The sequence below is a fragment of the Zootoca vivipara genome, chromosome 15 (assembly GCF_965207765.1).
Source record: "Zootoca vivipara chromosome 15, rZooViv2.hap1.1, whole genome shotgun sequence".
Classification (NCBI taxonomy): domain Eukaryota; kingdom Metazoa; phylum Chordata; class Lepidosauria; order Squamata; family Lacertidae; genus Zootoca; species Zootoca vivipara.
The window spans coordinates 3,959,656-3,985,254 of NC_142598.1; the positions used below are offsets into that span (position 1 = coordinate 3,959,656).

The 25,599-nt window shown below is 48.5% G+C and overlaps 1 protein-coding gene and 1 long non-coding RNA gene across 7 annotated transcripts in view; one reads left to right on the forward strand and one right to left on the reverse strand.

Moving 5' to 3' along the window:
• Positions 1–25,599, forward strand: part of ATP2B3 (ATPase plasma membrane Ca2+ transporting 3) — a 134,032-nt gene that overhangs the window by 54,453 nt on the left and 53,980 nt on the right. For all 3 annotated transcript variants that reach the window (XM_035097072.3, XM_035097074.3, XM_088658692.1), the window contains exons 4-7: positions 12,586–12,783; positions 15,636–15,893; positions 16,607–16,732; positions 19,697–19,822. In XM_035097072.3, the coding sequence (XP_034952963.1) occupies positions 12,586–12,783; positions 15,636–15,893; positions 16,607–16,732; positions 19,697–19,822 (708 nt within the window). The remainder of the gene's footprint in view (positions 1–12,585; positions 12,784–15,635; positions 15,894–16,606; positions 16,733–19,696; positions 19,823–25,599) is intronic.
• Positions 15,736–25,226, reverse strand: LOC148683339 (uncharacterized). 4 transcript variants are annotated; one of them, XR_015947293.1, is made up of 4 exons: positions 25,006–25,226; positions 19,429–19,786; positions 16,591–16,722; positions 15,736–15,859 (listed from the first exon to the last, which is right to left on the reverse strand). It is a non-coding gene; the product is annotated as an uncharacterized LOC148683339 (long non-coding RNA). The 4 variants fall into 4 exon arrangements; XR_015947292.1 differs by lacking the exon at positions 15,736–15,859 and adding an exon at positions 15,928–16,228; XR_015947290.1 differs by lacking the exon at positions 15,736–15,859 and having other exon boundaries at positions 15,928–16,722.

Below are 25,599 nucleotides of genomic sequence, written 5' to 3' on the forward strand. Positions count from 1 at the left end.
GGTGAACAGCAAGAGGAGAAGGCTATTGGCCTCATGTGCCTGGGCTTCTAATAATAATAATAATAATAATAATAATAATAATAATATATTATTATTATTATTATTATTATTATTATTATTAATACCCCGCCCATCTGGCTGAGTTTCCCCAGCCACTCTGGGCGGCTTCCAACAGAACAGAACATTAAAATGCTATAATCTATTAAACATTAAAAGCTTCCCTAAACAGGGCTGCCTTCAGATGTCTTCTAAAAGTCTGGTAGTTGTTTTTCTCTTTGACATCTGGTGGGAGGGCATTCCACAGGGTGGGTGCCACTACCGAGAAGGCCCTCTGCCTGGTTCCCTGAAAATTGGCTTCTCGTAGTGAGGGAACCGCTGGACCTCACTGGACCTCAGTGTCCGAGCAGAACGATGGGGGTGGAGACGCTCCTTTAGGCATACTGGACTGAGACCATTTAGGGCTTTAAAGGTCAGCACCAACACTTTGAATTGTGCTTGGAAACGTACTGGGAGCCAATGTAGCTCTTTCAAGACCAGTGTTATGTGGTCTCGGCGGCCGCTTCCAGTCACAAGCCTAGCTGCCGCACTCTGGATTAGTTGTAGTTTCCGGGTCACCTTCAAGGTAGCCCCACATAGAGCGCATTGCAGTAGTCCAAGCGAGAGATAATTAGAGCATGCACCACTCTGGTGAGACAGTCTGCAGGCAAGTAGGGTCTCAGCTTGTGTACCAGATGGAGCTGATAGACAGCTGCTCTGGACACAGAATTGACCTGTGTCTCCATGGACAGCTGTGAGTCCAAGATGACTCCCAGGCTGCGCACCTGGTCCTTCAGGGGCACAGTTACCCCATTCAGGACCAGGAGTGCTTTGGTCTGATCCCTATTCTTATGATGCTGAGATGCAGCTACTTCTCAGTTGTGGAACAAGACCAGCTGTTTATTACAGTCTGTTTTAGTCTTAGACTGACAGGTATATCTTCATGGCAATTTCTAGGTTTAATTATAGTGAATCACTTTGGCATGATTATTACTATTATTGTTATTGTTATTTATAATCTAACTGATGTTCATGTGTTTAGTCAATCCTGCTGCTGCATTTGCAACTCAAAAACAAAATTGTCTGATGGATTGCTGGAGGCATAAACGCTGAAAATTGATTCGTGTTCTTTGAAGACTTCCGATTCAGACTTTGGAAGTGTTGTTTCCTTCAGAGATAATAGGGTCAGGGCCAAGGTACTGCTAAAAAGCAAGCATTAGTCGTCCTCTGCAAGCACTTGGAAATAAGTCCAGTTGAACGCAATCTGAGGTCTGGTCTATGGACACAAGGATGAGGCGAGGATGAATCAGCTGAGCTATGAAAACATAGGAGCATAGAAAGTTCTCTTACACTGAGTCAGACCATTGGTCCACCTTGCTCAGTATCAACCAATCCTACCTGGAGATGTCAGGGATCAAACCTGGGACCTTCCGCATGCTCTAACCTAGGACCCATCCCCAGACAGCATAATGGTCTGTACCCCCTTCAGCTTTTGAGCAGATGGGAATTTCTTCCTAGTAAATGTGTTTAGGATGTGCAGTTTCACTCCCAGTATAAATGGATAGAAGTGGAGCCGTGTTACCTTTAGCTTCCAGCTTCTGCTTCCCTCGACACAGCAAAGGAACTGGGCTAGTTGGCCGTCAAAGCTTAATACAGACAGCCGCTAATAGCCAACTGGGTTTGATTTGGTAGTCCGTGAAAAGAAGGTGGCTCACCCCTCCTGCGGGCAGCTTGACCCAAAGCTTGCTATCCTTCTTTGACGGTTGCATAAACCAGTGTCATTGCCTAGGCCACGGTTCATCAAAGGGAGAAAGTGAGCTCTGCCTTTCCTTTTTGATCCTCTGTGCCATTCAGCATTGACATTTAAAAGCTCTGGTGTCAGAAATGGATCCCCTCCTGCTTCATCATCTGTTCAGTTCTAACTTCATGGCAAGGGAAGAGAGAAGGGGGTCGTGCAGCTCAGGGGCAGAGTATCTGCGGTGTATGCAGAAGGCCCAGGCTCAACCCCCACCATCTCCAGATAGGCTGGGGGGCGGGTGAAACCCCTGCCAGAAACTCTTGAGAGCTGCTGCCAGTCAGTGTAGACAATACTGACTAGGTGGACGAATGGCCTGACTCCATATAAAATGGAATTCTGTGTTCCTAAGAGTTGACAGTAAGTTTATGGTGAGAAAGTGGAAAAGAAACTTCACTCACAGAGCTTGCTTCAGTAAAACCATGGCACTCAAAAGAACTAGCCAGGGCTCCCTGAGGGTAGTGCCGACACTAATTCCTCCCTGATCCCATCTCATCCAGTTGCTTTGGAACATGTTTTCAGGCCCATATTCAAACTTCCCCTCTCCTTACCACTGTGACTTACATGGGCGACTATGTGGGTTGGTCAATGGGTGTGGTTCCAGAGGCAAAAGGGAAGATTTAGCTACCAATTGCTTCCCCCTCCTACCCCATCTTGGCATTGGAATCTCTGCTGTGATTCCAAATACTGCCTCCTATATGTGAAGTTACCAGATGTTTGCTGCCATCACCGTGCGGCGAGGATCGCCTCGGGCTCCGAGGTCCCTAGCGCTGCGGAGAAAGGGGTAAGCTACATGAGAAAAACCTCAGATTGGGCTTTCTGAGGACATGGTCATCCAGCAGTGCCCCGTAAAGTCCCCTTCACTGCCCGGTTAGCCCGTCAGAGCAACCGAAAGCAGCCTGAGTGGGGACGGAGTCTTGGACGCAAAGCAGCAGATACCTCCAAATGAGCAGCAGATACCTCCAAAACATTAAGATTTGCTTGTGAGTAATCTCAAGATTTGTCTATTGGGAAAGAATTTGGCAAAGGAAGTAGATTTAAAAACGGAGGTCAATCCCTTTTGCACTGAGTGGCTCATGACGCAGCTAACTTGCCGGCAGCCATGACCATGGATTGAACTTTATAATCCTCAAAAAGAAGAACATTTGACCTCCCTTAGTGGCAGGACTAAGGGAAGAAAGCATAAATAATTGGAACCTGCAAGAATTTTCTTTAGATTTGCAAAAGGAACAAACTCCCTGTAACCTGGGGACGGGAACCGGGAGCGGAGATTAGCCACATTGTTACATTGCAAAGGGAAATAATGTTTCCAGGACTGTGGACTTTTGAACTGCACGGCGAAATTGCTAAGTGGAGAATATTGACTTTTGAACTGAAATAAATGCGAGAAAATAATAAAAGCAAGATCGAAGAATTTGTTAAGAGGGAATCTGCTTATTAAAATGGTTGATTTATTGAACTAAGTGACTGCGCCATCTTGGATAAAGCAGCGTAGTCACTCCATGTAATTTGAGACAACAAAGAATGGAAATGGAGAAAACACAACTCACGCAGATGGATGGACCTTGTTGGGGGATCTTGCTGGAAAAAGCGCTAGAAATCTTATCTGCTTGCAAAACAAATGGAGGAGACATCGTGGATGCTAACCAGACTGGCCAGGAAGAACAATCTACAACCCCAATGGAAGTTGAACTAAAAAGGAACTCTGATTGCAGCAACGAGGAGCAAACAAATGAAAACCTGATACTGCCCATGAGAGGGGGAGCTCAGGTTACAAGCGTTATTCAAGGAGCTCCAGAAGTTGAAGATGAGAAGGCTGGGAGTCACGCACCCCCTGTGAGAGAGGAGGAGTGCAGCTCCGGCAGCGGACAATACATCAGAGGGAGGGAATTTCTGGAAGGTTAGGGAATCCTATATAATAAAGTCCCTGTGTCTCTGCGTCCAGTCCCTGTGTCCCTGTGTCTGCGCTACTGCGCATGTGCCCCACAGACACAGGGATTGGACGCAGAGACTTGGAGCGCAGAGACCGGCCCCTCCTCCGCCTCCTTCCGCTGTCCCAAGTGGCGACGGCCTCCTCCACCTCCCTTCTCCTGAGGAGAAGGAAGAGTCCTCTGCCGCCGCCTCCCACAGCGGGCCTCGGGTAAGCACGCCGCCCCTCGCTCTCCCGCCTCGCCGCCCCGCGTCACTCCGCCGCAGCAGGGAGGTGGAGGAGGCCGTCGCCACTCGGGACAGCGGGAGGAGGCAGAGAAGGGACCGGTGGGTCTCAGGCACTCGCTGGCAGGTGGGGCGAGAGCGGGAGCTGCGGCGGTGTGACGTGGGGGTGGCGAGGCGGGAGAGTGAGGGGCAGCATGCTTACCTGAGGCGCGCTGCGGGAGGCGGCGGCAGAGGCCTCTTCCTTCTCCTCAGGTGAGGAGGAGAAGGAGGCCATCACCACTTGGGACAGCGGGAGGAGGCGGAGGAGGGGCTGGTGGGCCTCAGGCGCTCGACAGAGGCGATGCCTGCACGGTCCCAGGGCTTCCCCTCCGTTCCCACCCGGCTAGCGCCCGTTTACTGAACGGGCTGAATGACACTAGTTCATAATAAAGAGGAATGGGACGAAGAAAAAGGGGTTGGGGAAAAATGGACTGGATCGGAGTGGGTCAGAGCAGGGATTGGATGAAAATGATTTCAGATTAATTTATGGACGGATTAAATAGGTTTGAAATTGGAAATTCCAAGCAGCTAGTTGAGGCATCTGGGGAAACCGAAAATGAGATTTGATAAATAAGTGAAGCATTTTTGAGGAGAAATTAGAGGCTAATGGGGAAATATAATCGATCAATAAGATTTATATGTTTTTATAAGAAAAAATGGAATAATGAATTTAAAAAGTTGTATTTTTATAATAATTTGGAAGCTGTATATTTTGGGATGAAAGTGGACTCAGAAAGGATGGGACGGGGAAGTCGGAATTGGTTATAATTATGGGATATTATTGAGTATTTTTCTTTTTTCTTTTCTTTTTTGTTCTGAATTGTTTTTTTAATTGTTTTTTTTCTTTTTTTTCTTTTTTGCAATATTGGCAATGTAAAATTGTTTTTTTCATTCTGTATTTCAAAAATCTTTCAATAAATATACTTTAAAAAAAAAATAAAGTTACCAGCTGTTGGGGGGAACAACAAAGAATTGCCCCTGACTCTCTCTTCTTCACTTGTGAGTTGTCTGAATTAACAGCTAAACCACAGAGCCTAGAGCTTGCCGATCAGAAGGTCGAATCCCAGTGACGGGGTGAGCTTCCATTGCTAGGTCCCAGCTCCTGCCAACCTACCGGTAAACACAACATTTAAAACAAATTGCAATCAGAAATAAAGAATGGGGAGTTAAAGGCCAGGGGGAAGAAGTGCATATTCAGCATGCATCCCAAACTGTATCTTGGTGGTGCCAGGTGCAGCTCTTTGATGAGGGAGTTCCACAATTTAGGGGCTTTTGCAGGGAATTATCCCTTTTGAGCTGCCATCCCCCACCCCCTGCCTAGATTCTGACAGTAGCAGAACTACCAAGACAGGGCCCCCAGCTGATCTTAACTCCGGGGGGGGGGGCTGTAGGGAAGGAAGTGGTCTCTCAGATATTTGGGGCATGGGTTCATTAAGGACTTTAAACACTAATGGACTTTCAACAGCTTGAATTGGGCCTGGAGATGAGCAGTGACCCGTGCAGCTGTTTTAAATCAAAGGGTATATGTGTTCTGAATGGAATCCTAGGTAGTAATCTAGAAATGCAGACTATGCATTTAATAATCTGCAGCCCGCAGGCTGAAAAGATTCATCACCTCTGATGTACTAAAAAAAAAAAAAAAATGATCACGGGCCATTACTTTTCTAATGTGGAAGCTGAGCCCACTAGGGTAATGCAAGATGATGCAGGGCAAAGTTCTCAAAATGACACCAAATTTACAGGTATGCTGAAATTAAAATAGATTCTTTCTAGGTTTTCCAGGTGGCTACTTAGATTCCCCCCCAAAAAAACAAAACCCTAGAAACGAGGATTTTTTTCTGCCTCTGCTTTACTAATGCCCTAATCATGTGCTTGGGGATGCGGGTGGCGCTGTGGTCTAAACCACTGAGCCTCCTTGGGCTTGCCGATCAGAAGGTCGGCGGTTTGAATCCCCGTGACGGGGTGAGCTCCCGTTGCTCGGTCCCAGCTTCTGCCAACCTAGCAGTTCGAAAGCACGTCAAAGTGCAAGTAGATAAATAGCTCCAGTGGGAAGGTAAACAGCGTTTCCGTGTGCTGCTCTGGTTTCGGTGTTCCATTGCGCCAGAAGCGGCTTAGTCATGCTGGCCACATGACCCGGAAAAACTGTCTGCGGACAAACGCTGGCTCCCTCGGCCTGTAAAGTGAGAAGGGCGCCACAACCCCAGAGTATCTGCGGCTGGACTTAACTGTCAGGGGCCCTTTACCTTTAATCATGTGCTTAATCTGCCTGTTGATCTGTCCCTCATCACAATGAAGAGTGTGAATTTTAGCAGCTAGTGAGTGACCTAAAACAGCCCTCAAACCTCTGGGTTTAGGGGCAGAATATCCAGTCTATTGAAGGCATTTCTCCGAGGTGTGGGGGTGGTTTGTTTTTAAAGACCTGCTCCTGACCATGGTTAATGGCCAGCATCTGCTATAGGTTCAAATCTTGGCATGCCCATGTTTGCATCCCTCTTCCTTTTGTCTGTATGTGGGGAGGCAGTGGGGGCGAACTCTGCTCAAGTGGTCCCCTCTTAGCCCCCTGTAAGGCTCCTTCCTCTGAGGGCAATGGTGCCTGACGAGGAGACCTTTGGAAACTGCCAGAAGATTCGTGGCAGACTGGTCCAGCTGCCTGCCTGCCTCTCTCCCTTTGCTGGTTTCCCCTTGAATTGTCCTTGAGGTTGCGGCAGCAGCAGCAGCAGCAACCGGTACTGTCTCTCTGCTGCAGGGAGCTAAAGGCTTCTTTCCCCATCACACAGAGAGGGGAAGGGAAGGAGAAACCAGGCAAATGAGGAGGGCAGCAGGTGCCTGCAAGTGAGGAGGAGCAGGGGAGGCCAGCATATGTGGAGCGGGAGCTGTCTGAGCAAGGCTGTGGGGAGGAGGAAGTGGGGAGATAAACAGGTGAACCCAGGGAGCATGCCAAATGCAATGGTTGCTGGCAAGTTGTCTGCATGAGGGGATGCAAAGGAAGGCTCCAGGGCTCCTGCACTTTTAGTCCATGGGTCCAGATTTGGATGGTGTCGCTCCCCACCCCCACCCCATGCAGCAAGCCACACCTGCTGATATTTCCTCTTCCATCCATCCATCCATCACTGATAACAGGAGTCCTGTCTCGAGTCTAGGCCCTTCCAGCCTGTCACTATTTTTTGGGTGGGATTCAATCACACACTGGCAAATTCAGGACTTCTCCACACTTACATTTCCTCCACGCTCTCCAGCAGAAAACCCAAATTGCCATTTGTTGTGTGTCAGCTTTAAAAAGCAGGTTTTCATGGGGAAAGCTCTGGGGCAAACAAAAAACAGAAAAAGAACACGGTGCTCAGACATGGAGCTTTAAAGCTGTGTCTGGAAAGAGCAGGGATAAAGGTGAGTATGGATAAGCCCCCCAGGATGTACATTTGCAGGTGACTGGGGAAACTTGCTCAATAAACCCAAAATATCAGGCTTCCAAAATATCAGGCTTCCTGCATGAGGAAAGGGGTGGGAAAATGCACTGGGAAGTGTGGGACAACACTTGCCTTGGTGCATCTGCATTCCTGCCTCCCCACAAACCAATCAGAATGAACAGTCAGTAAATAGTCAGCATCATCTAATCTCCCTGCAGACAAATCAGGCTGAGCACTCAACAAGCAGGTCTTCTAGACGTGCCCCCCCCCCCCCGCTTCTGGCCACTGCACTGTTTTTCTGGCCAAAATCTACACACACCCAGACTGCTATTTCCACAAGAGGAAAAAAATAGGAGGTAGGAATGCAGCTCGGGAAGGGGGGATATTGGTCAGGAAAATGGCCTGAGGGGAAAGGGTTAAACACACACACACACACACACACACACACACACACACACACACACACACCACTTCTTTCCTTCCTTCCCCAAGCTGCTTCTCCAGTCAAAGTCACTTGCCCATCCCTTCAGGCTGGATTTCAAGGAAACAATTCAGGGAACTGTTTGTGGGCATTGCATGTCGCCTCTGATTGGTGTTTTCATAAATGAGGCTTCAGTCTCATTTATAAGAGGTGCTATACCATCCTACGTCACAGAGTGCTAGTTTAAGAATTCCTGATAATAATGTATGTACAGTGCTTTGGAAACTTTTGCATGCTGTAATTCATTGTACTGTGTGTGCGCACGCACACACAAAATCCTCCAGATTAAACAGAACAACGAAGTCAAAAGAGACCCCAAGGCCGAGTGGCTAAGTGTCATCCCAGCTCAGCCACTCTGTATTAGAGGCTTCACTGCCAGGACCAGCTCCAGATATTTTGCTGCAAATGCAACCCAAGTCAAAGTGCCTTATACCTACGCTGGTCAATTGCTGTTGGCAGCTGAGGCACAACATCTTACGAGCGCCTCTCCCTGGGAGCAAAAAACCAATAATAATAAATTTAAAAGTCACATGGTGCTGTCCTGCTGTGACTTTCAAAATCAGCTGTGTGACATAGCTTCCTCACTCTGCCTAATAGTATTTGTTGTTGTTGTTTAGTTGTTTAGTCATGTCCAACTCTTCGTGACCCCATGGACCATAGCACACCAGGCACTCCTGTCTTGCACTGCCTCCCGCAGTTTGGTCAAACTCATGTTCGTAGCTTCGAGAACACTGTCCAATCATAGCCAGCCCTGTTCATGGCCACAAGTGAGATATAATATGGGCTGAAGGTAGAATTGCTCTAAGCATCAAGTGTGACTGAAAAAGGTCATCCTTTTTCACCAGGGGGAAGTCTCCATCCTCTACTTGGAATTTCTCAATATGTGAGAGGGAGCAAACGATTTGATTGGAGGGTGGGGAGTGATGGTGGCTGAGATCTGCCTGCAGCACTACAAAATCCAAGTTGAATGTGCAGGGGGAGAAGAGCAATAGCCTCAGGGACAAGAAACTGTCAGTAGATCCTGTCTTGGCCTCAAACTTCTCAGGCATCTGTTCCATCTTGTCCATCAAACAGCAACTTTCTCCTTGATCTTTATAGACTCTCTTTATTACAATCACCCCCAAAATACTTTGGGCACAATTCCCCTGCATGCTTACCCAAACAAGTCCTACTGTGTTCAGGAGAGCCTACACCCTAGCTAATGCATTTAGAATTGCAGCCTTTATTATGTAGCACCATCAAGGTTTATGGCATTTTGTTTCCTAATCTAAGGAAAAAAGACTGGCCCTCAGGGCCGGCCCTACGTCAAGGCTGGGTGGCGCAGGGCGCCAGGGGGCCGCTGCGTTGCTGAGCCTGCGGCAGCCGCACTGCACGCTGAGCCCGCCAGACAGCCACGCTGGAAAACGGGGCGGGAGGGGGCGCCGGGGGGGATCTTCGCACCAGGGCGCCAGATATGCTTAAGACGGCCCTTCTGGCCCTTGTTTTCCGCATGTGGACAGAGGGTCACTTCTGGACAACCTGTTTATTAAGTCTTCATCTTGATATGTTTACACAAAGTTTGTGCAGAGGTTACATGACGGCCGCTTCCTGACTGTCACTATATTTTGATGGGATTCAATCCCAAAGCAGCAAATTCTGGCAAAAGCTGAGAAGGCTCTCACAAGCCCACACTCTCCAAAGGTTAGAGGAAAAAGCACTGGAATGCAACAGCATCTAATATCCCTGCAAACAAACAAACAAACATGCATATTAAATAGCCAATGTTGTCTAATCTGTCTGCCAACAAATCAGGATGAATTGCTCAATAACTACCTTCCTTCTTTGGAGGTCTTTAAGCAGAGGCTTGACAGGCATATGTCAAGAATGCTTTGATGGTGTTTCCTGCTTGGCAGGGGGTTGGACTGGATGACCCTTGTGGTCTCTTCCAACTCTATGATTCTATGATTCTACCGTAGGTTGTCTGGAAGCTCCTGGTGTTGGCTGTTTATTCAGCATTCATTCTGATTTGTTTGAGGTGTATGGGGCGGGGTGCAGGTTTAACCCTTTCCCTAGAGGAGTGGTGGGAGGCCCCAGTCGGGAACCCCCAGGGAAGAGGGCTCAGAGTCAGAGGACTGGTGGTGGGGTGACAATGAGTGGTCAGAGCAGAGCTGCAGCTGGGGGCTTCCAGCCTGTGTGTGTGTTTGTGTGCTGGTGATGCCAAACTGGGTTTTTGACCCGGGTGAAATAAAGCCTAGTTTCCGCCCCTGGGTCAGAGGGAGAAGCAGCAGATTGGGAAGCAGAGGCAGTGGCAGTGGAATCTGAATCCCCGGCTTTGGGAAAGTAGTCACACTTAGTCAGAGGGACTAAGGGTTGCTGTGATCTGCTGGCCGGTCTCTTTCATGGCCAGCTGTGGAGGGGATCTGACAACAGACCCTGAGTTGTGGTTCCTGCTGGCTGCCTGGGTCTCTGACATTTTTAATATTTCACAAAGCCCTCCCACCCCGAGTCCAAGGCTAAGCAAAGGAAGAGAGACCGACTGCAGTGCTACCCTGGGGCTCTTTCATCTCACAGGAGTGGGATCCGGGCCTGGGGCGAAGGCCTCCTCCATCGCCACAGGTGTTCACTCTTTGAAATGTCTATAATACAGGTGTACAGCAGTTCAGGACAAATTTTGCTGTGTGACAACAGTGCTTTTGGCATTGTTGTCTGTTTCTTGAGAATAATGTACTTAGGGTGCACATGCTTTCCAGCATTTTGCAGTTGAAAATAGTAACACTCTTGTGTGATAAATTCTTACCGTGTTTCTCCGAAAATAAGACACCGTCTTATATTTATTTTTCCTTAACCTCAGTGGCTTATTTTCAGGGGATGTCTTATTTTTTATTACGCGTCCAGCCTTGCCTCTTCCTTGGGGCCCTCCAGAACTGCGCCTATCACTATGTCTTATTTTCGGGGTATGGCTTACATTGCGCAAATGCTTAGAAATCCTGCTATGGCTTATTTTATGGGTATGTCTTATTTTAGGAGAAACGGGGTATTAGCACGAGAAAGGATCGCTGTCTTGACTGCACATTGCTAAATTCTCTTCCCCACTTGCCCTATGAAATTAAACTGACCTTCATGGCTGCATCCTGGGAGCTGTAATTTGTTAACGGTGCTGCAGATTGTAGCTCGCTGGGGGGGGGGGTAAACTTGTTTCCAGAATTCTCTGAAGTGTGCGCTCTCAATGTGCTTTAAATGTATGGTGTGTATACAGGCCATAACCATTTACTTGGGGGGGGGAGAGAAATACCGTATTTTTCCTTGTAGAAGACAATGCATTTTACTCAAAAGGTTTAGACAAAATTTGGGGGCCATCTTATACATGGATGGTGAATGCACAGGGGTTAAAAAAATAAAACATTACTTACGGTACCTTCCTGCAGCTGCCATGAAGAAGCTGCCATTCAGCGGCGGAGCTTCATGCTCCGCCACCAGGGGCAGAGAGCAGGCGCGCTGCCCCCAGTGACATGGCAGTCCAGGGGTCAGCAACCTTTTTCAGCTGTGGGCCGGTCCATTGTCCCTCAGATCATGTGGTGGGCCAGACTATATTTTTTGGGGGGGGGGATGAACAAATTCCTATGCCCCACAAATAACCCAGAGATGCATTTTAAATAAAAGGACACATTCTACTCATGTAAAAGCACGCTGATTCCTGGACTGCCCGTGGGCCGGATTGAGAAGGCGATTGGGCCACATCCGACCCACGGGCCTTAGGTTGCCTACCCCTGTCCCAGTCAGCATGGCTAATGATCAGGAAAGATGGAGTCCAGCAACCTCTGACGCCCACAGGTTCCCCACCCCTGGTCTAGGCACCTGTAGTCAGCAATTTCTCACTGGGATAGTTAGCCTGTGTCTGGGCTGTACCATTTCAAAGTACAAGGGGGTGGGTTCACATGGCTGGATGCTCCTCCACACTACAAGAAAGTAGCTTTCATAAGGAAGAGTAGCATATCAAGGGCAAGTAAGCCTAGGCCAGAGGGAGAAAGAATGTTGGGAACTGGAAATTACATAAAGAGACTGTCAGAGGTTGTTACGGCTACTCTTGAGTAACGACTCTCCACATACTTGTCTTTAAAAGAGTCTTTATTGGTGCACGTTATTTACAGTGTAGTGAGCTGTCGGTTTCATGTCCACTCATTCCGTGTCAGAATCCGGCACTGCCCCCTTTTGGGACCTCCTTAATTCCGCTGCCAGGGGAAAGGGTCTGTGCTCCATCTTTTCCCTCTCCCCCCTTTCCGTCTCTCTCTCTTCCCGCCTGTGGAGCAGGGGCTCTCCCATGCTGCTGGAGACCTGGCTCTCTCTCTCCGCCTCCTGACTAGCCCCTTCAGACCCCGTGCTCTCATGGCTGCTAGGGGTCGAACTGCTCCTGATGAGAGGGGGAGGTTCTCTGTAATCTCTCCCCCTTACAGAGACAATAGAGATGGAAGGGACCCTCAAAAGCCATCTAGCCCAACCCCTCACAAATTCAGGAAATCCACTCTTTATCTTGTTTTTTTAATGTATTTTTTCCTAGTACGTTTGAACATTACACACCACTTGGAGCATTTGTATGGAAAAGCAGGCAACAGCCCTCCATAAATCACCTAGTTTTGGAATTACAACTTGTACAGCTTGATGTCATCTGCTCTCTCTTCTCCCCCCCTCCACCCCCACAGGCCTCTCGGACAACACAGCTGACCTGGAAAAGAGAAGGCAGATCTACGGACAGAACTTCATTCCCCCAAAGAAGCCTAAGACCTTCCTGCAGTTAGTATGGGAGGCCCTCCAAGATGTGACACTGATCATTCTTGAAATTGCTGCCATAATCTCCCTGGGGTTGTCTTTTTATGCTCCACCAGGCGAAGAAAGTGAAGGTGAGATGTGTTCCTTATAAAGTCATTAGATCTGTTGGAGAGCAGAACTCCCTTCTCAAGGAGGTCATGGCCTGCTAGTCTTGGAATTAAAGGAAGAAGGCAGGCTCTGAGCCAGCATATCTAGAATATTGCCTTTCCCATAAGACCCTGCAGCCGGGCTGGCAGCCTGTGGCCCTCCAGAAGATGTTGAGATGCATCATCCTTGACTGTGAGGGTCTGGGCTGATGGGAGTTGGAAGTCCAACAACACCTGAAGAGCCATAGGTTCCCCCTTCAGCTAGCTAGCTGGTCACCTTATTTCCTACCTGAAGATAAGAGCTCAGGACAGCTAGCATTCATTAAACAACAATATAAGGTCTTAAGCAGGCATTTGAAGCAAAGTGTTGACGTGCTTGCTTAATATTACAAGGCAAGGTGTCCCATAGCCTAGGTGGTGACAGACTTGAATGCTCTTCTATCTTGTAGAAGCAAGGTGAGCTTCTTATGTTGGGGATCCCAGGCCTGATCAGGCCCACACAGACTCTCTTTGGCTTCATGACGCTGAGCTCAAAACTAAGATCTGTCTTGCAACAGAAGATCAATGTGCCTTCTTGAAACATCCATTGAATTACCAACTATTTCTGCTTTCCAGCCTTCTGAATTTTACCGAGTTCTCCATCCCTTTCCACTGACTGCTCCATTTATCTACTCTGCTGATTCATTCATTTTTCTGTTCCTATGAAGTACTTTTAATGTACAAAGAGTCTTATGTGATTCTCTACTTCTTTCAGCTGCATAACAACCCTCTGAGGTAGAGGACTGCTCTTCCCATCGCCCTCCTGCACAAGTCCATGTCTGAACTGGGCTTTACACTCCAAGCGTACCCATGCAATGATCCATTTAGGCTAGCCTTTGGCAATCATCCAGATCCATGTAGTTGTGGTTGGTAGTTAACAACAATCAAATTCACCAAGATAAATTTATATTTATGGAACATACTTGAAGGTTGTGAGATGTTCAGGACATACGTACACCAGAAAATTAACTTACCTCATTCACAGAATGAGAACCGACAATCTGGAAGAAGGACTAGGGCTGGGAGATTTAGGTAATTTCAGACTCTGGACTTCATGATCTTACTGTCTACCCCCCACCCCTGCTTTAGATGGCAAAGCGATCAGCTCAGCAGGGCCCCAGACCTCTGCCTTTAACTCCTGCCCTGATGGTACCACTGAGGCTAGGGAGACAACAGAGGGACTTGCTTGTTTATTTCATAAAAATTCTGTACCACTTGACTGTAAGAAAAAACCTCAAAGGCTTAAGGCAGATATGGGGAAATGGTGGCCTTCTAGAGCAGGGGTGTCAAACTCAAATTCATCGGGGGCCGCATCAGCAGTTTGGTGACCCTCAAAGGGCCGGTTGTATCTGTAGGACTATGTGTCCACTCTTTATTATCATAAATTATTGTCACTGCATTCAATTATTACTGTTTTTGTAATAATGTAAGTAATAACTAGCTCTGAAAGCAGAAACATAGTCAGAATAATGGCAAGTAGATATTCAAATGTACAATTATTGTACAATTTATTGAAAAATGATTTTTGGTAACTGCACTGGGTGGTGGAGGCTCCCTAGGGTTTCATGCAGGACCTTTGCAGAGCTACTAGTACCTGGAGATGCTGGGGTCCTTCTGCATGCAGGACAGATGTTCTGCCAGTGAGCCACCACCCTTCACCAAAGGGACTGGCTGAGGTTGACTCGCTGGAGCTGCTCTCCTGGTTCCAGGGTTTAAGGGCCAGAAGTATAAAGCAGCATCCTATGTTTCTGAGGAGAGGGAGGGGAGGGGAGGGGAGGGGAGGGGAGGGGAGGGGAGGGAGGGAGGGAGGGAGGGAGGGAGGGAGGGAGGAGGAAGGAAGGAAGGAAGGAAGGAAGGAAGGAAGGAAGGAAGGAAGGAAGGAAGGAAGGAAGGAAGGAAGGAAGGAAGGAAGGAAGGAGTTGGAAGGAGAGAGGAAGGAAGGAAAGAGGGGAGAGAAAGAAGAGTAGGAAATAAGGAAGGGAATAAAGAAGGAAAGAAAAAGAAAGAGGGAGAGAAGACGGAAAGGGAGAAAGAAGGAAGGAAGTAGAGGGAAAGAAAGAAAAGAGGGAGCAGGAGGGAGAGAGGAAGGAAAGAGGTGAGAGAAAGAAGAGTAGGAAAGAAGGAATAAGGAAGGAAAGATAAAGAAAGAGGGAGAGAAGACAGAGATAAAGAAGGAAGGAAGGAGAGGGAAAGAAAGAATAAGAACGAGAGAGAGGAAGAAAGAAAGGGAAGGGGGGGTCGCTGCCTTGATTCAGCGCCAGAAAAGAGCGCGAAGTGACCCAGGGGCAAAAAGTATTTCCCGTGCAGCGTGAGGCAGCGGGTGTCCGTTTTAGGAGAAGTGCGTAAAGCCTCAGAGTTGCATATTCGTGAGGCTGAGCCGCTGCTGAGCTCGGGGCGCTCCACGCAGTGCTGCTCTGGCCGGCTTTCTAACCCCCACCCCCCGGCCCCAGCTGTTTGTTGGCGCTTTGTCGGCGCGGCGCTTCAGCAGCAAGGTCCCGCTGCTGGGTCCCGCTGGCTGGGGCGCTTGGCGGGCCACATGACGAGGTCTGGCGGGCCGGATTTGGCCCCCGGGCCTTGTGTTTGACACCCGTGTTCTAGAGGCTCCAACTCCCACCATCCCCACTCAGTGGCTAAGAATGATGGGAGTTGTCATCCAGTGTCTTCTGGAGGTACCTTGCTTGGTTCCACATCCCTGACTGAAGGATGATGTGGTCATCCCTGACTGAAGGATGATGTGGTCATAATGATAGGATCCTCCTCCCTGTCCAACACCTTCTTTTTCTCCCCCGTTTTCCTAGCCTGCGGGAATGTGGCAGCCAGTGCAGAGGATGAGGGTGAGTCAGAAGCTGGTTGGATCGAGGGTGCTGCCATCCTGCTCTCGGTGATCTGTGTAGTGTTGGTCACAGCCTTCAATGACTGGAGTAAGGAGAAGCAGTTCCGAGGTCTGCAGAGCCGCATAGAGCAGGAGCAGAAGTTTGCCGTCATCCGCAATGGGCAACAGGTCCAGATCCCTGTGGCTGAACTGGTTGCGGGGGACATTGCTCAAATCAAATATGGTAAGGGACAAGGAAGGGTCTGGGTGGGCTGGGCTGGATTTATTACTGGGGGCCTGCTGAAGGGAGAGCCTGGATGATGATATCAAGATAAACTTTTGGGATTTGATCTGTGACAGTGCTGAGATCTAACATCTGCTGAGGAATCCTTGAGATCCTTGCTGCATGAAGGGTGCCTGTTGCATCAGATGGGGTTGGTTCACAGCTGTGGAGCAGTTACCAAGAGCCTACCTCTATGTGAGGTTCCCTTGCAGATGTGGTGCATGGGTGCACTGTCAAGAGATTTGCAATGGCGCATGGGGGAGAAGGCATCCTCATAATTCCAGGTTCAGAAAGCTCTGCAGTGGTAGAACAAACATTGAGAACATCCTTCTAGCAGACCACATTTTCCAATCATAGTATAGCATAGCTGCCAAGTTATCCCTTTTTTAAAGGGATTTCCCCTTATGCTGAATAGGCTTCCTCATGAGAAAAGGGAAAACTTGGCAGCTATGTAGTATATGGATTGGGTAATTAAATGGGCACCCCTGCTAGCTCTAAGAAACTGAGATGGGATAGAAGGTGTTATTTGGAGATGAACAGCACTATCCTGTGTGTGTCTCCTAAGATGTACTTAGTCCTGTGGGAATTACTCCTCTTAGGTAAGTGTTTATAGGATTGCAGCCTAAGCAGAGTTGTTCTTTGAGACCATGGCTCTGACCTGCTTCTCTCTCCAGGTGACTTGCTTCCTGCAGATGGCGTGCTTATCCAGGGGAACGATCTCAAGATTGATGAGAGCTCCTTGACGGGGGAGTCGGATCATGTGCGCAAATCAGTGGAGAAGGATCCCATGCTGCTGTCAGGTGAGGGGCACAACAAAGAAAGGGATGCAGTTCAGGAAAGACAGAAGGATCATGTGCTGATTTGGTTGCTGTGCACTGGCAGTAGCCAGAGGCGGAGCTAGCTGCTCCGGCACCTGGAGCGGCGCATCCGGGGGCAGGGCCAGCGTCCCAGGGAGCATAGCTGCCAAGTTATCCCTTTTTTAAAGGGATTTTCCCTTATGCTGAATAGGCTTCCTCGCGAGAAAAGGGAAAACTTGGCAGCTATGCCAGGGAGCGAGACTCCCAGAGGGGGTGGAGCGAGCTACGCATGGTGGGCTGCTTCCTGGGCGGGGAGGGAGGGAGCCGCGCTGCTTTGTCAGTAGCCTTTCTCCCTTCCCTCTTCCTTTTGACTACTCGAGGGAGGCTCCCCCCCCCAGAAGCAGCCTGAGAGTGGGGGGCAACAGCACGCCACCTGCCCACGACTCCCAAGCCTCCCCCGAGCTGTCAAAATGAAGGGGGAAGGCAGCGCAGCTCTGCCCCTTCCCCCGACAGCTCAGGGTAGGCTTGGGAGTCGCAGGTGGGCAATGCTCCAAATGTCACCCCTCAGTGAGGACACCCGGGGTGACACCCGGGGCGGACCGCCCCCACTGCCCCTTCCTCCATCCCTGATGGTAGCCTCCAAATCCTCTGGTTTCAGGAAGCCCTTTCCACTGTGGTGCATCTGCAAGGAACGAGTGTGGCTGCCATAGAGCCCCCTTTGGTTTTAGGAGCTGGGGGGGACATATTTGCCTCACATGAACTAAGTCTTAAAGCACCACCCACCACTTCACCTGTAGCTGCTGTCACCACTGCTGATCTTCTCCTTGAAAAGCCCTGGATAAACTTCCCTCAGAGCTCCCTGGACCACAACTTGAAAACCACTGCTGTAGGAGAGCTTGCGAATGCTGCTATGGCACCCATGGTGACTTTGGCATATGCTGAAGGATGTAGGAATGGGTGTCGGGAGCAGAAGTGTGCCCCCATTGCCTCGGCGACTAGGCCAGTTCTCCTATTCCCTGCCAGCAGTTCCAGCTCCTGTTGCAAAACCATACTCCATTCACAATAAGTGTGACAGTCATACTTGCAACAATATTTTAAAACAAAGTGCAGCTGCAAAATTATTATTCTTTATTAGATTTATTACTCGGCCTCCACCATAAGGGTGTGTTACAGCAATTGAAAAACACAATATTAAAATAAGTTAAAACAATTTATAATTGAAATAATAGGGTGTGGTCTTCAGAGTATGGCAAAAGCTATACAATGAAGGGGCCAGATGCATGGACCTATGTGAGAAGGGATGTTTTCTTATGTTTTTATATTTGTTGGAAGCCACCCAGAGTAGTTGGAGCAACCCAGTCAGATGGCAGGGTACAAATAATAATATTGTTGCTGTTATTCAGTAGCTTAGAAGGCTCTGCTGATCTTAATCCCATTTAGCTTGCGGTAGCACATCTGAAGCATGTTGGGAGCTGTTGCAGGAGCTACTCCAGGAGCCTGGAGGGTTTGGAGGAGATTCTGAAGAGGCTGGGAGAGAGCTAGAGAAGATTCTAAGGAGAGTTGAAATTTGGAGAGAGAGCAGAGAGACTAAAGCCTTGCACAGTGGAAGGGAGAGAGAAGGACACATCCAGAGAAGGCCATGGAGGAGAAAGAAACCACTGCCATGCCCACCCTGACATCCCAAAAGCCCGGAGCTTTGGGAAGGAGCCCTGGCGCCTCCTTCCCAAAGCCCGGGAAGCTTAGAGAGGGAGGCGCAATGCTCCGACAGGGTCCAAGAGCCCTCCCACCATCTTCCCAAAGCCTACCCATCTCTGGCTCCTCCCGACATCTTGACGTCACGTGTGCAACATTGGGACATCACAACATAGGCTCCCCCCCAATCACCCTTGCAAGCTGGCGCCTCTGACATGCACCCATGCCCATTATTTTTTACTATTCTTTACTAAATTGCTCTTTTTTGCCACCTCCTTTCAGGAAATATGGGGCTGGAGGTACTTCACTCTGCTTGAGGACCCTGACAATCTTCCTCCTCATCCATCCACTACAGTTAGCACCCAAGTCCCATAGTTCCCGTACAACAAGGGGCTGAAGCTGGGAGAAGTGGGGCTACCCGAGTGATCATTTACTCAGCTGTGGGGTGGTATTCAACTAAGTTTTACTCAGAACAGACCCACTGAAATGAATGTCTCTTGCTAAGTTGTTGTTGTTTAGTTGTTTAGTCATGTCCGACTCTTTGTGACCCCATGGACCAGAGCACGCCAGGCACTCCTGTCTTGCACTGCCTCCTGCAGTTTGGTCAAACTCATGTTGGTAGCTTTGAGAACACTGTCCAACCATCTCGTCCTCTGTCGTCCCCTTCTCCTAGTGCCCTCAATCTTTCCCAACATCAGGGTCTTTTCCAAGGATTCTTCTCTTCTCATGAGGTGGCCAAAGTATTGGAGCCTCAGCTTCACGATCCTACCTTGCTAAGTTAGGTTCGTTCATTTCAATTGGTCTACTCTGAGCAACGCTTAGTAGGCTACCACCCCAAGGTTTTCGAACTTTCCGCCTTCAGGAAACCTTTTGTACCTCATTTTGTCTGTCAAAACACTCGTGAACAAAGGATCCTGGAGGATGGTCTAGGGGACATATGCAGAGTGTTTGCCAGCACTTTCAGGCTCACCAATGTCCCACATAAACATAATGTACCTACAACTCACCCAGTACTTTCCTGTGGCTGCAGATCATGAAGGGAAATTGTTAGTGGCTGGCAAATTACTTTTCAGGGGAGCTGTTTGCCTTTATTGGTCTTCTCATCAAGGAATTCCAGTTAAGCTTCCACGGAACCACAGTGTTCCCCAGGACACAGTTTAATAGCCACTGGCCTATGGGATCTTGTAGTGACTCCAAGGGATCTGAGCCTTCTGCTTCTGGCTTGGTTTCCAACTTTCTTCTGATACCCTACTGACTCTCCCTTTGTTTTCCCAGGCACCCATGTCATGGAAGGCTCTGGGCGAATGGTTGTTACAGCTGTTGGGGTCAACTCGCAGACTGGGATTATCTTCACTTTGCTGGGTGCTGGTGGAGAAGAGGAGGAAAAGAAAGACAAAAAAGGTAAGGTATTCCCTCTGGACCTAGGTAAGCCATTCCCCAGTGCATATCTGTAGCCTTTGTGACACATTTCAAGTCTTCGTGTTCAGGTCAGCCATTTGTTTACCAATGCAAGAGTGACATAATCAGTCTCCCTCGGGTCCATCTTTCAACAATGTTTTCAAAATTGGCCAGCTTTTGTCCACAATGTCTCTCATCTGTGTAGTATTAAGTCAATACACACAATCATGGTTACAACATAATAGGACCTCACTACTTAGATATTGCCTTCAAGGTCATCAGTTTCATTCAAGTGCCCTCAAGTTTAGCATCATCCTGGTGTCCTTGGTTATACAAGCAGTGCTGTGCCTTCAGGCATTCTTTCCCTAAAGAATTCTGGGCACTGTAGTTTACCTTTCACAGACAATTCCCAGCAACTCTTAACAAACTACAATGCCCAGAATTATTTGAGGGAAATAATGTGATTCAAAAGTGCTGCAAAGGTAGAATGTGGACAGAGTCAGTATCTCACACAGTACTATTTTGCTGCCCAGATCTTTCCCTGAATCGGCTGTTTAACTTGCACTATTATACATGTTTGCCTCATAGTATAACTCAGCGTCATTGGTATGGGCTCAGTAGCACTGGATACAAAATAAATATTTTGTGGGCTGCAGATGTTGACCTGTTGTTCCTGGATAGCGGTTTAGGGGGTTTCTTCCAGTGGTAGAGAGCAGATTCAAACTTGAGGGCTGAGACAGAACTGCACCTCTGTTGGGCTCATTAAGTCTCCTGGGCCCGCCAGCTTTTCTGGCTCTGTCCCTCACTTTACCACCTTCCCTATCTGGGTTGGATCTTGCCTCTTTCAGTCCCTACTACCTTTTCCTGCGACTTCTCCATCTGTGAAACCAGACACAGCTGTTACAGATCTTGCTCATCATTCCTGCTTTTGTCTAACATGCTTCACTTCTTGACAGTCTGCGCCTCTCTTCAGCTTACCTAGTTCCCACATATTAGGAAAAATGACATACAAAAATGTGTATATTTGCAGAAATCCACACTAAAATACTGATGAACTTTCACAAGAACTTGAGTGTTTTTTTTAAAAAAGAAAATCAAAAATTGAAGCAGAAATGCTTGACCAGTCAGCTCTACTGCCAGCCCTCCTCTCAATTTCCCCATCATCCCTTTGCCCTATTGATCCAGGTGCTGGTCACTTCTCTTCCCTGACGTAACACAGTCCCATCCACCTGTCCTTTGGCACAAGTGTCCTTTCAATGTTCTTGTAGCGACATAGGAACTGCTTATTCAGAGGCAGCTCCTCATGCAACTGGGAGTGCATTTAAATAGCCCAGTCACATGCACAGAGGTAAGCCACGAGGGTCTTTCGCACAGAAAAGGTGCTGCTCCTGGAGCAGGGAGAGGGTTTGCTGATTCCATGGGAAAGGCCCATGTGATTGGGCCATTTAAATGTTCTCTCAGTTGCACATGGATAAGTGACTCCCACACAGCCAGGAGAACATCTAAAGGGCATCACAGTGTAATTGCATTTGACTCGGCACTCTTGCTCAACACAGTTGACTCATCCGCTGAATTATGGCTCATCATTTTTGGAGTCTGATTCAGAAAAGAGACTGGTCATGACTCAAAGCTTTTGGCGTTTGTCTCTTTATTGTTGGGCCTTCAGTACAAGAAGGGTTCAACTCATTAACTACCTCCAACCCACATAAAGTGTAGAAACACTGAAGTAGCTCAACTCAATCATTCCCAGCACAACAAGATTCCAGTTTTCAAGGAAAATAGCTTTATAGGATGAAACCTTTTCGCTCCTCCCAGTCTTCTCCTTCTGTTGTTTCCAACAGGCAACCTAATTCTATACTTGCTCAAGACAAACATATCTTAATCCAAACAAAATTTTAAAAATTCCTTCCAGTAAAGAGACCCCTGACCATTAGGTCCAGTCATGACCTGGGGTTGCGCGCTCATCTCGCGTTATTGGCCAAGGGAGCCAGCGTACAGCTTCCAGGTCATGTGGTCAGCATGACAAAGCCGCTTCTGGCAAACCAGAGCAGCGCACGGAAACGCCATTTACCTTCCCACTTGGAGCAGTACCTGTTTATGACAAACTTAGTTGGTCTCTAAGGTGCTACTGGAAGGAATTTTTTTAATTTTGTTTCGACCACGTTAGACGAACACGGCTACCTACCTATAACTATATCTTAATCCAGGCATGTCCAACCAGTCGATCACGGGCCATTCCTTGTTGATCCCCCCCCCAAAAGCTCAACAACTCTGGTCTATCGTCTATCGTCTATCATTCCCCCCAAAAAAGCTCAACAACTTTGGTCAACCCTCCCCTAAAAAAAAGCTCCTTCTGGACCATGGAAGGGTTGGGAGCTGGGGACATTGTTATGCAGTGGTTCTGCTCCTTCTTCCTGTGCCATGTTCAGAAAGTGATGTTGGGATAAGTGTTCGGACCCCTGGGTGCTCACATGTGGGGTGACTCAGGGCTCCATCCACTCTGCCGTGCTTTTTAACATCTACTGGGAGAGATCATCAGTAGGTTGAGCCTGGCTGTTCACCAATATGTGGATGATACCCAGCTCTACCTCTTGTTTAAATTGGAACCAGTAAAGGCGGTGGATGTCCTGTGTGAGTGTGGAGGCAGTTGGAAGATGGATGGCAGTCAATGTATTGAGGTTGAATCCCAGCAAGTACTATTTATGGGGGACAGGGGGTGAGTAGGTGTGGGGGATTCCCTGGTCCTAAATGAGGTAACTGTGCCCCTAAATTACCAGGTGCACTGCCTGGGAGTTATTTTGGACTCACAGCTGTCCATGGAGGCTCAGGTTAAGTCTGCATTCAGGACGGCTGTCTACCAGTTTCTTTTAATATGCCTGCTAAGACCCTACCTGCCCGTGGACTGTCTCACCAGAGTGGTACATGTTCTGGTTATCTCCCACTTGGACTGCAATGCATTCTACGTGGGACTACCATTGAAGATGAGTCAGAAATTACAATTAATCCATAATGTGGATGCTGGGAGTGGCTGATGGGACCATATAACGATGATCCAAAGACCTACATTGGCTTCCAGTATGTTTAAGAGCACAATTCAAAGTGTTTGTGCTAACCTTTAAAGCCCTAAATGACCTCAACCTTGTATACCTGAAGGAGCATCTCCACCCCCATCATTCAGCCCAAATACTGAGATCCAGCACCAAGGGTCTTCTGATGGTTCCCTCACTGTGAGAAGTGAAGCTACAGGGAACCAGACAGAAGGCCTTCTCAGTAGTGGCGCCTGCTGTGTGGAACACCCTCCCATCAGATGTCAAGGAAGTAAACAACTATCTGACTTTTGAAAGACATCTGGAAGCAGTTTTTAATGTTTGATATTTTACTGTGTTTTTGTATTTTGTTGGAAGCTGCCCAGAGTGGCTGGGGCAATCCAGTCAGATGGGCGAGGTACAAATAATAAAATCATCATTGTTATTGTTACTGTTATTATTACTGTTATTATTAGTACAGTAGAACCTTGGTTCCCGAACGGCTTAGTTGCCAAAGAAATCGGCTCCCGAATGCCGCAAACCCACACGTAATGTTTTTCGGAAGCCAAACATCTGACACAGCTTCCGCTTGAGTGCAGGAAGCTCCTGCAGCCAATCAGAAGCCACGCCTTGGTTTTCGAACAGTTTGGGGAGTCGAACGGACTCCCAGAACAGATTAAGTTCAAGAAGCAAGGTACCACTGTAGTAGTATATAGCTCCATTCCAATCTGGGTTCAGGCCTGGTCATGGAACTGAGTTGACCTTTGTCAGATGGATGACCTCTGCAGAGAACAGGACAGCTGGAGTGTGTCCTTGCTCCTGCTTCCTCATCTCTTGTTGGCATTTGATACCATCGACAAGGGCTGGGCAATATCTGGTTTTCAACATTGTGATATATCACCAGCTAACCATTGCAATCTAGTGAAATAACACAGTGTCTGAAATAACACAGAAAAAGCAGCTGGGCTGTGGAGCTAGAGAGGAGAAGCCAGGAGGAAGGGAAGGAGGCTGCCCCCTTGCTTGGGCAAAAGAGCTCCTGCCCCCTCCCTCCCTCCCTCTGCAACCCAGCCTCAGCAGAGAGAGCCTGAGAAGGTGCTCCATCTGCCTGCCTGCCTGCCTGCCTGCCTGCCTCTATGTTGGCCTTTGCCAAGCGGAGCAGGCTGCCTCTTTCCTCCTGACTGGCCCAGCTTGCTCGGGCGAAGGCAAACGTACAGGGAGTAAAATGCCCTGTGCTGGTGGCAGCCAGGGAGCCACAATGTATTGCCAGCTCAAAAATTCTGAAGCCAGTATCACGATTTGAACTTCATACCAGTTTCAGACTGGTATTGAATTGAAATATCACCCAGGTCTACTATCAGCCTTCATATCCTCCTGGGTCAGCTCTGGGGAGTAGGAATTTGGAGCACTGTGTTACAGTGGTTCCAAACCTGCCTTCAGGACCAAGCCCAGAAAGTGGCATTGGCCCCCTGGCGGCTGCGTTCTGTCAGTTCACCCTGAAAAAAAATATTTATTAATGTTTTGTTTTTCTTTTCCCTAATCCCCACCACGCCTGACCCCTGTTGCACTTCCCCTCCTCTTGCACTCCAACCTCCTCTTTCCCCTGGTCCCTCCTTTCATTCATTTCCCCTAGACGCTAATGCAGAGACTTCCGAAACTGAGAACACGGGGGGTATGTGCAGAAGGGCATATATCTGCATCTCCAGAATACATGCATATGCTCCCAGACAGGAACCACCATGCATCCATGACACATATGCCCCCACCAGCGAGAACATTAGAAGACCCTGGCTGGTTCAGGCCAGAGGTCCACCTAGTTCAGCAACCTTGTTCCTCTCGATGTCCAGCCAGATGCCCCTAAGAAGCTCACAAGCAGGGCATGATGACAGCATCCCTAACACCACCGTCCTCTTTGCCCTCCTAGCAGCTGTCAATCAGAGGCATGCTGCTGCCACCTCACTATGTGACCCTGGCAACATGCATTTCTAAGCATTCCCCTTCATCATTGCACATTCTTAGAAGGCAGCAATTCCTCCACACACATAGAGATGCACGTACTAGGTCACAGCTCCCTTCAAGGGGCACTCCTGTCAGCTGTGATTGCAACACAGACAACCCACACTGCTGCCATTTAGGTTATTTGCTTGCTTGTTTGTTCATTACCTGCCATCCAACTTGCCGGAGGCGCACCAGGGTGGTTCGTTGCAACATTGCAACAGCAGCACAATCAATCCTTTTTTAAAGTAGCACCATTAAAACAAAAAAAGGAAAGCCTGGCAGGAGGAGAGCCCGGAGAATGGAGTTGATCCTGTCAAAGCCACAGCAGTTTATAATGTATGGGTAGGGGTGGAGGAGGAAGCAGCAGTGCTTGGATCTCAGAGCAGACTCACCTGATGTGAGCCAAGTGGATCGTCATGACCAGATCACAGAGCCCACTTTAGAACTCACAATCCTACTGATCTCATGACCAAACTGAGGGCCCAGCATTGCTTGCCTTGGTCCTCTGCCAAAATCCTCTCCACTCTTTAAAAAGCTGCAGAAGAATTCTGGAGCAGCTGATGTGGAAGATCTTCTTTGCTGCTGCTGCTGCTGCTGCTGCTGCTTTGAGTTAAATGAAGCAAGTACCCCTAGAAATAACAGTATCTGGTGACCTTCTGTCACTCTCTGAGGGAATTGTATGGGGGGGAACCATGGCTGCCTCCATGGAAACACTGCGTTTACACAAAAACAGCACCAACTCCAACAGCCAAACCATAG